The 18,112-nt window shown below is 46.5% G+C and overlaps 1 protein-coding gene across 2 annotated transcripts in view; it reads right to left on the bottom strand.

The window, feature by feature from the left end:
* DISC1 (DISC1 scaffold protein) overlaps nucleotides 1–18,112 on the bottom strand; it is a 247,429-nt gene that overhangs the window by 171,274 nt on the left and 58,043 nt on the right. For both annotated transcript variants that reach the window (XM_090263358.1, XM_090263359.1), the window contains exon 4: nucleotides 3,401–3,548. In XM_090263358.1, the coding sequence (XP_090119484.1) occupies nucleotides 3,401–3,548 (148 nt within the window). The remainder of the gene's footprint in view (nucleotides 1–3,400; nucleotides 3,549–18,112) is intronic.

Genomic DNA, 18,112 nt, shown 5'->3' with positions numbered 1-18,112 from the left:
TGAATGAACATCGGTCACCGAAAATGCCCCAGACATTTCTGCTACCTGCCCAAGATTTCCTAAAGAAATGGGAAAGGTCTACTCAACGGCACATGGAGACTGAAGGAGAGTAAAACCATGCTGCACTGGTACCCACTGAAGAGCGGCACCCCAGGGAACCACTTGTATTACTGAGAGTACTCATGTCTGCTCTTGAAGGAGCAGGTTAACCCACACCAGGTAGCAGCTAAAGTTCCCTGGCCCACTGGAAGGACCTCGACAAACCAGGTGTGATTCAGGCTGGTCTACACAAGCTTTAGAGAACTAAGCTGTGCTTCTTAAAAAGCTTAATTCAACAGGGGTTGTAACAAACAAAGTGAGAGTAAAAGTTAAAATTGAAGTAGCTGATCGTACTTGGGTGTTCATATTTCCTTAAGTCATTCTAAACAAAATTTTGTTAACCTGAGATCCAAGGACCCCTGAATAGCGGGTGGATCTGTGTGACCCCTGAAACTGCCTGCAGTTGCTTGTGTATCTGTACATATGTGGCTTGGTGACAGAAGTCTACAGCTCTTACCAGATTCTCAAAGAAATACTTGATCCCAAAAGGTTTGGAGACGCTTATTTGTGTTATTAATTCATTGAAAATTTGCCAAGTCAATGGAAAGCGCCATTCATTGGAAAGCATCCTGTTTCCCCCTTGGCTTGAGAAACCCTCTGACCAGGCTCAGGGCTTGTGTGAGCTCCAGCCCAGCACCATGTCTCCCTGGTGGCCACTGTGAAAGCTGCAGCCACAGCCCCTAGTTTAGGGGAGACCTGCAAATCCAGATACTCTTGTTGATGACAAATGTGACAGGCTCAGATGGGCATTTGGCATATTGAAAGAATTTTTTTTTAATTATGAATAACTGACTTCCGGTCAAAATGGCAGAGTAGGCAGACATGGCTCTCCTCCCACAACCACATCAAAATTACAACTAAAATACAGAACCACCATCACTCAGAACCATCAGAAAACAAGTTGAATGGAGATCTGACAGCTATGGAATTAAAGAAACCACATCCATCCAGACCGGTAGGAGGGTCGCAGACGTGTAACAACAGGCTGGTCCCTCGCTCACGTGTGGTGCATAAAAATTAGGGAGGGATATCTCGGGAGTGAGGAGTCCCAGCCCCACACCAGCGCCCCCAGCCCAGGGTTCCAGTGCCAGGAAGATAAGTCCCCACAACTCTGGCTGCAAAAACCAGTGGGGACTGAGTCAGTGGAAGAAACTGCTGGAGCCCCAAGCAGTTCCTCTTACAGAACCCACGCACGACTCACCTGCTCAGACTCACTCCCTCTGAGCTCCAGCACTGGGGTGGCAGCTTGGAAGGCACCAGTGGTGCACAGGGAGAAACTTGGGTGCCTGTCATCAGGGCGAGCAGAGGCCATTTCCCCTTTCCTAAACCCTCCCCCCACAGAGCCAGCAAGCTGCTGCCATATCTGAGACTCCATCAACCTGGCTAACACTGTTTGACCCATGTTGGCGATCCCCGGAGACTCTGCCCCACCCAACTTACTGGCCCACCCCAGGTGCTTTTTCATATGAATGGCTGGTCTGGGCTCATGCTTCACAACTTCCTAAATCCTCCCACACAAGCAACAGGCCCGGCACTAGCAGCAGCCAGCCTAGATTCACAGCTTGGCCTCACCTGGGAATCTCCAAGCCCAGTACAAGTGGCAGCCATCTCTGAGGGCTTTATAACTCAGGCAGGGTGGCCCCGGGAAAAACTCAGGTGGGGGTTGACCTTGCCCTGCAACACCCAGAAAACCCCAGAAGGCTCTGGGCACCCAGAGGACAGCTACAGACCCTGTCAGGAAATCTTTACACTTAACTACAACATGAATGAACTTGAGAACATTATGCTGAGTGAAATAAGCCAGTCACAAAAGAACAGACAATGTGTGATTCCACTTATATGAGGTCCCTAGAGGAGTTGGATTCATAGAGACAGAAAGTAGAGGGGTGGTTCCCAGGGCTTAGAGGAGGGGGCACAGGGAGTTACAGTTTCATGGGGACAGTTTCAGTTTGGGAAGATAAAGTTCTGGACATGGATGGTGGGGACGACTGCACAATGTGACGTACTTAATGCCACAAAACTGCACTCTTGATATGGTTACAATGGTAAATTACATATTTTGTATATTTTACCACAATAAAAATTTTTAATTGAGCTACTTTTAAAGGCACTTAGTACCTGTCAGGCAGTGTTTGTAAAGGAACTAGAAACACAATACATCAGCAGAGGTTAACACAGCCCAGACTGGAGTGGAGGACAAAAAACAACCCCAAAGAACAAACGAAAGAGTTAAGTAAGTAGACAGTCAAGTTGGGAAGAGCCCCGCGTGAGAAAGGGAGAGCAAGCAGGTGCTAGCTCAGCATGCGGCGAACAGAAAGCACAGAAATGGGGGAAATTCACTTGTTTTTTAAGAAGCCCACGTAAAAGTTCATTCAGCAGACGTTTCTAAGGAAGCACCTACCAGGTGCTTCTCACTCTGCTACCAGCAAAACTCCAGGCAAAGCTGCGAGAAAATAACGGGCCTCGCTGTTCAGACAGGCCACAGGGAGACACCAAGACGCACTGAATGTCTAACACCAGGTACACCCACGCGGCGTGGACCGATCTTGTGAGCGTCAGGGCCCGCGGGAAACGGGAAATAAAACGTAATTGCTGTGGCCATGTTCATACCTAAGGAGAAGCAGACCTGGACTATGATGAGGCTGACCCCTCCTCCAGCCCAAACCTGTGCTCTCTGAAGCCTTTCCCCGGGGAAAGAGGACACAAGCCAGTGTACCAGAGCAGTGCTTCTCTGACTCCCAGCCACACCAGTGCCTGGGACCCACCACAGCGACTGACTTAGTCTGGGACGGAAACTGAACATTTAAAAATTCTCCAGGGGATTCAAGTGTGCAGCCGGGAGGAACCCACTCGGTGAGTGAGGGCGATTGTTCTCCATTACTGGTGCCAGGAGACTCTTGGGTAGCAAAAGGAGGAGGATGGTTTTCATCTCTCAGTCAGAGGGGACTGTCCGTGGCTCTGACAGGCTAACACAATGACAGGAGACTGAGCTGCCCTTGACAAGAGGAAACCCACCTCGCCTTCTCAGAAGGTTGGCTTCCCAGGAAAGCTTAACCCCCGGGCCTTGGCTGCACATGTCTAGGGCCTCTCTCTGTCAATTAGCAAAAAAAGGGCTTCTGAGGGGAGTGGGACCCACTCGGGTCCCTCACTCAGGGAGGAACCTCCACCTGTCCAACCAACAAAAGGGCACCTCCCAGAAAAAGCAACTGAGGGTCCCTCCAGATAAACCCCTCCCAGCTCTGGGAGCTGAGAGAGGCAGAGACCCAGGGAGAGGAGGGCGAGGGCCATCCCGAATACTTACTGCTGAGCAACCTGGTGCAGGGCGGCCTCGGCCTGTGCTCCCAGGTAGACCAGAAGGCTGCTCAGGGCTGGCTGCCTGGAAGGAAGCTGGAAGTGCAGGCTGCTTTTCTCTTTCTCCAGGTCTTCTAATCTTTGTTTTAACGTCTCAGCTAGAAACCCAAGGCAACGAGAAAGATGAATAAAGAACCATGAAAGTCAAAACAGACAATCCAGGGTCTCGTAGCTCCACTCCCAGTCAACACCCACCTTGATGCCATGACAGAAAGGTCACTGGTTTCTAGGCCAGATCTTTCACCTCTCAGTTGGTGCTATTAAGACTCTTCTGTCTTTCTATTGTTGACAATACTGCCCTCCTACCTTTCATTTTTCTAACTATCAGAGAGCATAGTTCATCTATTTATATCATGGTAATTATTATGATCATCACATAGAAGGTTAATTAATGTCAATTATTTTTTAAACCATGATGATTGTTTGGGAGAAAACCTGCTAATTATGATGAGTTCTATATAATCAGTTGAAAAGAATCAGTGCCCAAGTGTCAATTTTAAGAATGTTTCCTTAGAAATTGCCATCAGGAGAGAACCTGTCACAGTTACTAGTCACAGAAGTGATGTTCAAATTCTATCATGTTATAGGAGGCCATGTATCCACTTCTGTTATGAATCAGGGGTCCTATTATTTTTTTAACAACCTTAAGTCTCCTAAAACAAGGTATAAATATAGAGTTGCTGTAAGACCATTTTTCTTTAAAAAAATAAACTACAGAAATTGGAATCTCCTCAAATGAGAACTTATCGTCATAATCAAACACCTAAAGAATTGAAGTTCCCCATAAAGTCCTTTTTGCCAAACATGGGACTGGGTTTAAAAATCCCATCCATCAGAGCATTTGTCTTGGTGGTCCTTGCCAGGAGGGTGCATGGAAGCCTTGGTACCTTGCATGGCAGGTAATAGGTAGGCCCTGGGACCACCCAGGGTTCCAGGCAGCTATCTCTGGCCATGAGTGCCTACTGCTTACCCAAGTTTGCAATGCAAATATGATCTTTTCCTACATGTCCCATGATGAGAAGACACTTTGGAGGCTCTACATTACATCACAAAGACTCCTTTGTATTTCCATAGCCCTGTAGCCATTGTCCAAGTAGGCCATTTCTATAAGACTCCATTTTGGATTAAAACACTGTTTTCAACAAGCTTATGATTTTGAAAACACTTGGAACAAAACCTTGTATTGTATACCAGCAGAGCTCACCAATAATCACAGTGCACCTCCCTTATGCTGGCCCTTGGGCAAAAGAAAGGCTGGTCTCAGGTGTCATGCACAGCATGTCCAGGTCTCTGGATATGTCAGCTGAGAGACCTCTCCACCAAAGCGCCACAGGCTTTGGGACTGACAGCCAGAACCTTGCTGAGAAGAGGTGCCAACGATTCGTTCTAATGATACCAAAAAGGGTCGTGAACTTAATACTGTTCAACACCAAGTCACAGGCAACTGCCAGAGCTCTCAGTCTGTGCCGCCTCCTTCAGAGGGACGGCTGGAGCCCACCCAGACCCCACACTTACAGTACGCGGTGAAGCCTGGCCTGACAGTCTTCTGAAATAATGCCAAAGGGTCCCTATTCCCTAACACCAAGCTTCAAACATTTTGTACATTTTACTTCATTTTAATTAGTTTTTTAATTTTTATTAATTTAAGTATTTATTATTTATTTACTTATCCCTTGCTATATAAAATCAGAACTTCAGTGAAAAGCAGTAAAGCCCTTACCTCGTGTGCTTTAAGATAACGTGATGCCAGCACAATGTAGTGGGAAAGAAGATTACACAGGGATTAGGAGGAAACAGAGTCTGTACCTCAGCTCCGCCATCGGCAGCTGTCTGACCTCCACGTTACTTAACCTTTTTAAGCTTCAGTTTCCTAATCTGTGGAAACGGGACTAACAATAGTATCCATACATCATAAGGTTTTCTGAGCATTAAGTGAGGTAATCTATGCGAAGCCAGGCACCATGCCTGGCTCCTAGCACGTGCCCAAAAGGATTGGCTCTTACCAAGAGGACCATTAGGTCCTGGCCTTGGAGTTTCTGCAAGGAAGTAAGAGCCGGTCCAGCCTCCCTCTGCCACGGGCCATATTCCTGATGGTACCCTGCGCTGCTGGGGGGACATCCTCAGAGGACACAAGCTGATGCAGCAAAATGAAACACTGGAAATGGTACAGCGGCTCCACAAGTCACATGCACAAGGAACTCCAAGGAAACTGTAAATTCTCCCAGGAGCTATGATTAGCTATGTCCCAGGGTGCCGCTCGCCTTCCAGGGTATGAGTATCTCCAGTTGCTTCTATTTCATGATGAGAGAAGTGCACTAGGATGGTCACCATTGATTTTACACCTCAGTGTCATCTCTAATTTTAAATTGAAGTCTCTCCTACTCCAGCCTCTCGAATGGCTACTGGCTGCTGGGGTTCCACCGCACATGCCTGCATCGCCTCTGCTGGGTACCTTCGACAGGTTTCCCCAGATTCCACCCCACCTTCCCGCGGAGGACCCCGCAGCCAGGGAAGGAGCCCGCAGCCAGGGGAGGAGCCCGCAGCCAGGGGAGGAGCCAGGTGGGCGTGGTCACCAAAGGCCCCGCACTTCCCGAGGCCGATGGGAAGCTCTGGAGGGTTTGGGGCAGTGTCGTGATGGGGTCGACTCCTGTTCCACGTGCTCTGCTAGGAAGACACCATCCAGGGCAAAAGCCTGAGACCCGTCACAAGGTTATGACAGTGCCCTAGACCACACCCAATGGAGGCCACCTGAAAGACAAAGTGGGGGGCATTGAAAGGCACTCTGAGTTTGGGTATTCTCTGACAGACCAGACACATGGAACAAGAGAAGACAGAAGTCAGGGGAGACTCCAGTGTTTTTCGCCTGAGCAACAAGAAGAATGGAGTTAGTGTGAGCCGAGCTGAGGAATCTGCTGTTCCCTCTCCTAGAAACACCCAGGCAAGGCCTGCTCTTCCCTCCCATCAGTCCCATTCCTGGGTCCTGCCCTCGCTCTGGGAGAATCCCTGGTCTCCATGCTCCCTAAGCACCCCCGGGCTTCTCCTTGCCCAAGATGCCTCACACTTGTCTCTGCTTGTTCAAGGCCCCCTGTGCTTGTGAGACAGGCCTGTGTCACCATGCCTGTCATTGCTGCAGGACCTGCACTGGGAGCGCTGCCCGACTCAGCGTGAGTAGGCACCAAAAGATGTCCAACTAAACTCAAGTTTAGATTTCCTTATTTTGTTCGTTTCGTCTGTTTTCATAAGCCACTTTAAATCCTTTTTGTTAGCAACTAAATTAATAGAAAAACCTAAAACTCATCAAGTCAAAAATGAAATCTAAGTTGGAGGAGACTAAAGGGACATGACAACGGGACACAATGTAGGTTCCTGCACCAGTAGGGAGGGAAGGACAACGTTGGGATGACTGGGGACATTGTGAATGGGGTCTGTAGGCCGGCTGGGGGTGTGTATCAAAGTGGATTTCCTGACTGGGAGAGCGGCAGGTTGGTGGCACATGGAATGTCCTTGTTTGTGGAAATGCACAAGGGGGTGCACAGGGCTGATGGGGCATCACGACTGCCACTGCTCTCAAGGGGTCAGGAGAAGGCTTGATGATACTGGATGTGTATCCAGTCGGGGGAGCGGAGTGAGGGAAATATGCAAACTCTCAGTCCTAACTTGCAACTTTTTTGTAAGTGGAAAGTTATTTCAAAACAAGTTGTTTTTTAAATTACAAACAAATCAACACAATGCTATTAAATGCTGTATTTCTGAATTGTGGGTCCCATTGTTCTATATGGCCCAGGGGCTGAAGGAACATAACTTGCTTTCTCTGGCTTTTCCTTTCTCTTAAATTTCTGTGAGCTTTCTGTAGACTTTGGTTTTCTATTCCAATTATAACTCAAGATTTATAGCCAGAATTATAGAAAGTGCTTCACAGCAGATACTGAATAAAGGTGGTTGACTAATCATCTGAATGATAGAAGAGCAGAAATATTGGAAATTCTGGCTGCATTTTATAAACATAGCTGAAGAGTAAAACAAACAAACTCAAAGTTCACCATGAAGGATTATTACCAAGCACTAAGCATGATTATGCACTGGATAATACATTCCAATTGATACTACACATTCAATTTATGTTTCCAACATGCTTTGCCTCCAGGACCCCAGCAATAAAAATGGCAACCATCATCTCATTCCATTTCAGACTAAGTAAATGTATTTCTGATGCTCCTATTACATACTTATTCATGTTTAATTAGAGGGCCAGTGCTCGTCTGTTATTCCTTAGCACATCCATACTGAATGTCTGTTACTTAGGGTACAATATAGAAACAGAACAAAAGAAAAGCATTTTCTACATCTGTGAATAAATAAGCATTTACAGAGCAGCAAGAAATCTTCCCACATAAAGACATCCTGCTAAATCGATTCAATTCCCACCACCTTGTTCTGTCTATGGGATGACAGACTCTCTGGTGTAAACTGTCTCCTTGGCTGTGCAGCCATCCTACGTTCTACGGAGGCCCTTTAACATTAAGAAGCAATTAGTGTCTTCATACATCATTCTTCCTTGGTTTTCACATAATGGCCAAGATATACTGTTCAGTGAGACCTGAATATTCTAGTGATTCTGCATTACCAGGCACATCATGTGACAATGACCAGTTTACAAAGAGTTAGACTGATATGGAATGTAGTTCAGACTAATGTGAGCACAACTGAGCCGCTCCCTGACATATCAGAAGAGTGGAATTTGTCACATTGATTATCCTAAAAAGCAGCCACTATTGGGACACCGGAGACATCAAGCATAATCATCATCTTTAAGCATCTCCGTTATGCCTGACATTGCATCTACTTTATTTCTGAGCTTCACAGCAACTCATAGATCAGGAATAAAAATGCAGAACCTGAAGTGCAGAGAATTTAAATAATTTGCCCAAGGCCTACGAATGAGTAAGCAGCAAAGTCCGAATCTGAAGCTTTACTTTTGCTAGTGCCAAACTCTGGGCTTTTTCTATGACACTTTCCGCGTGCCATCCTGTCCCCCAGCTTCTCCATTTATTCCTCTGAGTCCCTGGAGACTTTGGGATCCACCAGGCAGGCACTGAACCTTATTCTCCTCCACCTTGCCAACACCGAGCTAGTGCCAGACACACCGCGGGTACTGGGTAAATGCGGACTAAAGAAGTGAATGATGTTTCTGTCTGGATGAGGCAAAACGAGCAACCATTTTATGAGCACTGCTATGTACCAGTGATTTTACCCTCATAATGACCTCATGAGGGAGACGCAGCTATGCCCACTTTGCAGATCTAAACACTGAGGCTCATGGAAAGTTTCAGAGAAATTTTTCGAGGTTAGTAACACAGCTATGTGGAATCAGAAATAAAACCAAGGTCTGACTGACTTCAAAACGTGTGTTCTGAACCACTGTGTTCTCCGAGGAAGATCACACCCTGTCACGTCCACCGAATCCTGGAATTCATGCCTATGAGCTCTGCACGCATGCCCGTGGTCCTCTCAGCCCATCCGCCTTTTCACCCGCCTCTTTTGCACAGAAAGCCGGCAGCAGCCCACACAAGCACGTAAAAACTCACCGAAGTGAAGCAGCCTCAAATCCAAGTCAAGGGGAATGGTAAAACAAATTATGGTACATTCACTCCTGAAATGGTATGTAGCAAGTCAAAAACAATTAGGAGCCCTGGCTGCTGGGGTTCAGGGGAATGAGCGTCAGCCTGCGAGCCAAGCGTCGCTGGTTCGATTCCCAGTCAGGGCACATGACTAGGTTGCACGTCAGGTCCCCAGTTGGGGGCACAAGTGAGAGGCAACCACACAGTGATGTTTCTCTCCCTCTCTTTCTCCTTTCCCCTCTCTCTAAAAGTGAATAAATAAACAAACAAATAAATAAATATATAAATTATTTTAAAAAAAACAGGAAAACTGTAGGGAAATATATTAACATTACAAGAGAAAAACAGAATATAAAATTATATGTACATATTATCTGTACTTGATGATTACAAATGTGTTTAAAAACGAGAACGAAAAAGAAAAAGAAAAAGCCTGGGAAGAACTAAGAGTTTTGGTAATCGGTCAGTGTGATTGTGGGTGCCTTTTTCTCAGTTTCTCTTCTTATAAAATCAGCTGTAAAATCTTGAGTTGTTTGTTACTTAGAAACATATTGTATTTTTAAGGGGCATACTGGTTACTTATGCTACTCTTTGATTTCTGCAAGAAAATGGAGATTTAGTTTCCTCTAATGCTAAACTGCTTAAGGTAAGCTTGGTTTCCCTGGGTCATAGATATTTTCAGTGTACAACAAAGAGGATTTCTAGAAATATAAATTTTAAGCTCACCAATGTGCAGAAAGAAGACTGAGAAATCACTTTGGTTATGGTAGAAAAAGGAAAAACAAACATTTGGGGTAGATAAAAATTCTGGAAGACAAGCAATAATTTAACTGTGACACTTGACCATTCAGCAGTTAGCCTATCACCTTGTTCTTAATGCATATTTGTTGGTTTACTTTGAAATATTTCAGTAGAATATTTTATCTGAAGCATCCGTTTGTTCTACCTCAACAAGAACTCACCCAGAAAAATAAACTGTGAGTGAGCAAAATAGCAAAAGTAATGAAACTTTCAGGTACTTCCCCAGATGTTGGGGAAGCAAGATCATATGTGCAGAAGCTGTGTGTGTGTCTATGTACATGCGTGTGTCTGTGTGTCTCTGTGTGTGACTGTGCAGACATGCTGTCAACAGGCTTGCAAACAATGCCGGAAGTTGCAGTATTCAGACACATCAGAAAACATACAAAATTCCTCAGAACCATGAGCTTCTGAAAGAATGGTTAGTTATGAATCCCTCAAAAGTACCCTTTGCCTCAACTCTTACAACTAAATTGGTAAGACACTGTTTCTGTCACCAAATGTCAATCACCAAATATCCCAGGAAAGTAACTAGCCAACTGAACTTTGGCTACCCTTTATAAAAGCCTCAGTCATCCGTGATCGCTGTTCAGAATCTGGCATGGCTGACCTCCACTGGCAACTATAGGTCCTCCACTTCTTTTTAAGTGCCCTGGGATGTGCCCCACTGGCATTCCTACAACTTCCAACATTAAACCCACCACCACACCACCAGCACCAGCACCACCTCCTCCACCACCACCGGCACCACCACCACCAGCACCAGCACCTCCTCCCCCCCACCACCACCACCTGTACCTCCTCCCCCAAGACCAGCACCAGCACCTCCTCCCCCCCACCACCACCACCTGTAGCTCCTCCACCACCACCAGCACCAGCACCACCTCCTCCCCCACCACCACCACCACCTGTACCTCCTCCACCACCACCACCACCACCACCACCTGTACCTCCTCCACCACCAAAACCACCCCTGCCACCACTGACATCACCCTACTGCTTATATTAGCAAGAGAGACCCGTTCGCCTTTCCAGTTGAAAGAACTTACCCGAGAAGGAGGAGCACTCGTTAAATCATTCTCAAATGGCTACAATGCAGAGAACCCAAAAGAAAGGACAAGAGAGGAAAAGCCACTCAGAAAAAGGTCAGAAAGGGTACACACTAAAATACTGACAGTGGCTGTCTCTGCACCATGAGAATAAAAGTGATTTGTCTATTTACATTTTTAAACTTTCTAAATGTTTTGACAATGATCATGTATTGCTTTAATAATTACTAAGAAAAAAGCCCATGTTTAGAACTAAAAGGCAATTATCAGCTTATACATTCAGCCAAGTAGGTTCCTACCTTGGGTCAACTAGCACAGGTTTTAAAGTCAAACCCAGTTGGGTGTGATTTTTGCATCCATTTAAAAATGTGTAAACTATGAAAGAGAAACTTGTTTAAAATTGTAATGGCAGACCTCCTACGTGAAATGATTTCTTATGCCATGTTCTTCCCTTTAATTGAATTTAGATATATGATCAGTCATTACGAAAATGGGTTAATCACTTAGGCAATTACTAATTCACGTAGCAGTCCAGATGCATGGCTGATCAATGGACCAACTCTGTATACTGAATGCTGAAGCTCATTAGGTTTAGTCTAGCTAAGAGAGAAATTAAAAGAACAATTCTTTCTAGCAGACTGTCTATACCAACAAGGAAATGAGACATTTCTGGCAAACAATAATATAACTTAAAGTGATTCCTGGGCCCTTTCTACATCAGCGGGAACCTTGCAGAATGACGCTACTGAAAATCCAAATGGCCACTTATAAGTTTCGCCTTCACAGGCGCCTTTATTTTTCTTCATGTATGTTAAAGGGTTGGGGACCATCTCACAGACTGATGTGCCTCTCAAGCATGGACCATCCTATTGGAACTGAGGTATTTTTAGAAATCATGCAAATGAAAGAATTCAAATGCCTATTCATTATTTCTCTCTATTGGTTATGGTGGCATGCAGTTTTCACTATCCAACTGAATGTGGCATTCAATTAGTTCCTATGAATAGAATTTTCATGAGTAATTTGCTCTGCTGGTGTTTTTAGGAAAAATTAGCTAGACACATCTGCTTGTCAACGCTGAGACTCCACAGGCTCTCTCACCTTTTAATGGGCATCGCTGCAACCTGTATATTTTGAGACTTAATTATTTCATTTGTTTTGTTTTTGGTAGAACATATTTTAATATACAGGGTGGGGCAAAAGTAGGTTTACAGAGGCTCATACAGAAAATAATACAATAATTAATAAATAATAATGCAAGAATAAATGTGTTTTGCATAGTCACAACTGCAAAGCTAATTTTGTCCCACCTTGTATTCATCCCTAACAAAATTCAGGATATTAGGAGCGCAGTCAAGCAACCACTCTCATCATTATTTTTAAAACATATACTGCAAACCACTTGATGTATATATGCATCCTTTTCTACAATGAGCAAATAGAACACACCAGTGTAATAATGCTCAGTGCCAATGGGGATCATACTAGATTGGACTCTGGCTAATGGCGTGGCCCCATGAATAGCTTAAATTCTTTGACATAAAGGGATCTCAGTAAAATGGCGTATTTAAAAAAAAAAAAAAAAAAAAAAAAAAAAAAACCTCAGAAGATTTAATAAGTTATTTCCTCTAGCCTGAGCCATTCCAATTAGGATGAAATCCAATCAGAAGAAATAAAACATGCTACAATACTAGTTCCTTGGAACAAAGCAGAATTAAGCTGTTCTCTTTTGGCTGAAGCGCCACAATACAAACAAAACAGTTCAAAGGTGATGTTAATAGAGAGAAATCACACCACGGCAGCCAAGGATATGAATGACTAGTGAAGAGCAGCATGCTAGCGTGCTGTGAACCCATACGTGTACTGGCTTCAAGCGACGCCACTGTACGTGGTAAGGGGAAGCCAGAGGATTTAGAAGGCTCTGCAGGAGTAGCTTAAGAAGCATCTTCCCAGAGTCCTTAGATACCAGGCAGGTTTTAGCAATCAAGATGAAGTTATTGGGGACATTTTCCCCGAGCAGGAATGCAACAGTAACAGAAAGCAATGCAAGAAGCACCTCAGGTCCTTTGTAGAACCAGCTGGATCCCCGTGTCATTCCATATGGCATGAAATCACAGCCCCAGCCACAAGGCCCTTCCGTGGTTAAGCATAACCCCAAGGACAGAACTCCAAACCCCTAAGCTGCAACAGTAGTCGACAGCTCAGTGACCCTTACTTGGCGAAGCCATCTAACTCCTGGACCCAGATGGGAACTGCAGCCAGGTGCTGTCCAGCACCAGGGGGACAGAGCTGGAGGCTCCTGAAGGCAGAAGCTGGTGTTGCCTTGTTGGTGGCTGTCTCCCTGGTACCTAGAGAATGTGTGCTATGAGAGGCACTTCATCAGTCCTTATGGGATGGGAGGAGGGCTGTATGCATGCTCTCAAACCACATCGCGGCTTTATAATCCTTATGACCAGAATCTTAAAGAAAAAACATCACAGGTTGTATACAATGTTATCCTAAAGATAAATATCTAAGAATGTATAAATCAAGTAAACAATGTAAATGCGGGTGTTGCAATTCCTCTCTGTAAGATCCTCCAGTATAAAAAGAAAATCACAATTTTTAGATGATTATTTGCTTAAGGACCCAGACTTCAGTCCTGGATTCACCGGGACCAACTTTATAATCCTGGGGTTATTTAACATCTCTATGACTCTGTTTCCTCATCTTAAACGTGAGAATGATAACGTTAGTCCAACGGTGCCACCAGATTATTGTGAAATGGTAAGAAAAGAATGACTGTGGATGGTTCTGAGAAACACATGTGGCAGAGCTATATTTATACAAAGTAAAAATAATTCAAAGAGATTGCCATGGCGGCCCTAGCCTGTTGATTCAGATTTAATTCAACTCAAATGGCATCTCTTTAAATTCAGCATACAATCCATGAAGCCAGACACCTGGAGGACTGTCAAGTTCAGAGGAGTTCCTGGCCAGTCTTCTTGGTGGTTCCTTTGTCATGATGGAAGATGTCAGCAGCGTCCTGTCCCTCCTTCCAGCTCACTCCCAGCCCTCCAATCACACATGTAGGCAGCATCAGCTACCTTTAGCTTCCCCGGTACCAGTGGCTGTGAAGCACCTGGAAGTGATAAAGCCCTCCGAGGAACGACATGACACATTGCTATATTAAATTCCGTCCCACTCGTTAGCAACAAGGCCAGCAACAGAAATAGCTGTAGGTCCACGATATAAATCTACAGTGAGGAGCCGCGGTATCCACAAAGAAAAGAGAAAGAGAAACGAGCTGTCTTAAGACCAGGCATGATGAAAACTTGCTAAGTTTTCCATGATAATCTTTTGCTACATGCTCACTCATGTTATTATCATCTTGCAAATGCCAGCAAACAAGTAGGAGCAGGCACTGGTGCACCGGTGTTCTAAGGAAAAAAATATAGTAGTATCACCTACCAAGCGTGGACTGCATTTTATGCCAGCACTTCTCCTATGTGGGGTACATTCAGCGTGAAAGCCCTCTCTTAATTAATGACCCTGAATGTGGCACACAGGACTCCTGCTGGGGAGGATAAAGTCACAGGTGATCCCCGTCTGTTCAAGGCAACCAAGGAAGTTGTCTACGGTATTTCCAGGAAGACTCAGCAGGCCATCTCTTTCCCTTCTCTTGGTATTCTGAGTCCACCTCCTGAATTAGGACGGAGCAGAACAGCGATGTGTGACCTGGAACCTTTTTGTGCCGGTCACCTACACAGCTGTTTTGGCCTAAATGCATTTCGGAGTGACACTCTGAACCTCTAAGAACTGGCCTATGCTGTCAACTGCCTTGGGGTTGTTATGTGTGGAGGAAATGCCTCTTTCCTACTCCTAGGTGTCTAGGAGCAGGACTGTCACCCTGCCCTGTCCCTTACACTTGCCCAGGGAGATGGAGTGAGCTCAGCCCCCCTCCCTCCCTTCCTGTTGGCAGCCAGGTGACCTCGAGAAGCTCTCATTCTCCTCTGCTCCTCCAAGAACTCTGGTTCACCAGCTGCTGGACTTACCAGGGGGGTCACTCGCAAGGTTTATAAATGTCCAATCCCTGTGCTGTACACCTGAAACTAATATAATGTCACATGTCAACTGTAATTTTAAATTATTTTAAAATCTAAAGTTTACAAGGGCAGGCCCCCAACAGAGAGAACCAGGCAGCTTCCTCCCCAGGCTGGGTGCGTGATTCCTGCTCTGGGGTTTGGTGTCCGGAGGCCCATGTTGCCACAGACTTAGGCCACAGGCCACAGACAGTGCGGCTCTATCGGTTACAGAGCTGGTGTCTGGGCCTCCATCTGCTCCCCCTGGGTTATCTCCCGGCTGGTTCACAACCTGGGAACACAAGGTGTTATTTGCGGATGTGCCACTTATGAAGCCGTGGTCACTCGTTGCTCACCTTTAGCTTCCGATCTGGGGTGCTGGGCCTGGGCCCTGCAGACCAACCACAGCTCTGACTTTGACACTGGCTGTGGTCATGCTCTGTCAACAGAGGCCACCAGAGAGAGGCTAGGGGAGGAAGGGACACCGGTCCCCAACGGCCCCCTGCTGGGGACTTCCTGTGCCGTCAGCCACATGCCGGCAGCTACGGCAGTTCTTTCCAGGAGCTACAGCTGCCTCCAGTTCGCAGCCGTTCTGGCACTCAGAACCAGCCTTGTCCCCTCAGAGACACCAGAGCCCAGGAGGCCAGCGCTGCCTCCTCAGCAGTATGGACACGGGGACCCGTAGCCAGCTCAGGCTGCTCCCACTTGACTTCTCCCGATGTGCTGGGAAAATACCACCATGATTCTGGGATGTGCTGTGTGGCTGCACAAGAGGAGAATCACTGGAGTCAATAACCAAGAGAAAATGTTCCCCTTGACCGTGGCCTCTCCACAGAGCCCGATCCCTGGGAACTTCCCATGGCTGGTGCAGACCTGGGCTGACCCCCTCCCATTCTGCACCACCATCACCTTCTCTGAGGTCACCCAGGAGCTGTGGTCACTGAGACCAGCAGCAACCTGAGTGGGAGGCCTGGAGCCAAGACACGCCATTGGGAACATGAGTCACAGTTTCTAGAAACACACAGTGACCCCACAGGTAACAAGGAATCTCTTCTATGGTAACATGGATGGTAAAGAACTCTAATAGATGGGAACAAAATTCTGTACAGAAAACCAACCATATCTGGTTAAACAGCTCTTGGCCATTCTGTTTGTAAGAGCAAAGCTATGCTAGGTACTCGGCACTGAGAGACACCTTGATGACTAGCCTAACCCAGCAAGAGTGAGCCTCGAGAGTATGAAATAACCCTCGCACCTTTTCTTTTAGGGGAGAGCTGGCATTGTTCAGATGAATGCTTGAATTAAAGGGGACATGGGCCACGGTTAGGAACAAAATGATGGGGTGTCCCATCTTCAAGGCCACATGGAGCCAGCTCTCCTACCACAGAGAAAGAATCCCAGAAGGAGCCTGTCTTGTGTCCACAAACCAAAGGCTAAAGGAACAAAGGAGAAAAGACTGTCATTGGGGGAAAGAGAGCTCAAAGCATGGCAGGCAGCCCTGGAGGGCAGAGGCAGACGTATCCCACCTGCTTCTCCCTCCCAGCGCCAGGGCCTCGGGAAAACCACCCAGAACCGGGAACTGTCTGAAAGGAGGGAAGACGGCCTCTTGTCTGGGGCTAAATGTTTGCAGAGCTCTAGAACCCACAGGCTGTTCTGGCGCCCCCGTCAACCATGGTCAGAACCTTCGGGGAGTCTGGAAAAGGGGACACGCTGTCCTGGAGCCCTGCTATCCCGTGAAGACTTGGGAATTCTAGGTTTCCCACGGCCCCAGGCAGGCAGGCAGGCAGGCAGGGGCCCCGGGCATCCCAGGACATAGCCCAGACCAGCAGCACTGGCGCCAGCCCTGCGCAGAGGGTGAGCGTTCAAGGCCACCTGAAGGACCAGCACAGCATGTTTCCAAATGCTGTTCCAACTGCTAGTGGGTGCTAAGATCTACTCAAAGGATGGAGACCAACCATCAACCATCATATTTCCTAAAGTAGACCAGAAGCAGCGTGACATCAGAGTGGGCTGCATTTCTGTTCCACACGTGCACAGGATTGTGGTCTATTTCTCACTGTGGTAACTGTCAGAAACGGAAAGCCACTGACCTAGAGAACTAATCGTCCAGACATTAGCACTGGGTACCACACACTTGCCACCAGGCACTTGAAGTTCCGCAGATGTAGCCCACCCCACGACCCCCAAAAGAAGGAGGCAGGAGTGGGCAGGATGAAACATCACTTCTTGCCCTTACCCACCCCAGCGGGTCCCAGGGGAGGGCAGCAGCCAGACTTTGAGAATGACACTGAACAGTGGCTGAGGGTGTAATAACCCAACTGATGAGACAAAAATCCCCAGGGCACTACAAACAATAAAGCTACAGACCAGAATAGGATTGACATTTTTTAAATCTGCTCTGGACCGACTATCAGGGAAGTCGGATATAACAGACGTGCGGTAGGAAACTTAACTTCTGATGTCGTGTGAGACTGCGCAGAAGGAATGGCTCTCGCTTAAACTGGGCCAGGAATAAGTTCCGGGAAAAGTCTACGCCAGTGCACCTGACCTCCTGGCAACATTTCTGGACGAGAAGGGGAAAGACTGTCATGTCACGAAACTGAGTTTGCAGGTCAAGCGACTCCCTGCCCAGATGTTCTGCCTCCAGTTAGTACCATGCTGCCACCAAGGGGACAGTTGATGCTCCAAGGCCCCAAATGTTTCATTCCTATAACTGGCATTAACCATAGCATATTTTTCTACTCACTTTTGGGTGGTTTTTTTCCCTACAAAAATATCAATTTTTCAAACACAGATGTTGAACAATATAGTGGTTTTTCACGCCATCATAGGGGATGGAGATTTCAGTAGGAGAAGTCTCAGGGTGGGCAGAAATGCCCAACTGACTTTTCTCAACCAGCATCTGCTATCCTGAAAGGAGAAGGAGAGAGAGAAGCAAGATGCCATCCTTAGCCTAAATGAGCATATTCTCCCACCTAAATCCCCTTTTTCCTTTCATGATGTCAAAAGAAATAATGGCTGGCTCCACATATTTAAATTTTGGGAGATTCATTAACAAGAGTTTGGTTCTGGGCATTGAGGCTTGCGTGGTGAATCCAAAGCAATTGGTTCCGGCTGCCGAGAAGAAATGAACACT

The sequence above is a fragment of the Furipterus horrens genome, unplaced genomic scaffold (genome assembly GCF_987537825.1).
Source record: "Furipterus horrens unplaced genomic scaffold, mFurHor1.1.pri manual_scaffold_15, whole genome shotgun sequence".
Taxonomy (NCBI): domain Eukaryota; kingdom Metazoa; phylum Chordata; class Mammalia; order Chiroptera; family Furipteridae; genus Furipterus; species Furipterus horrens.
This window is presented reverse-complemented; position numbering and strand designations above follow the sequence as displayed.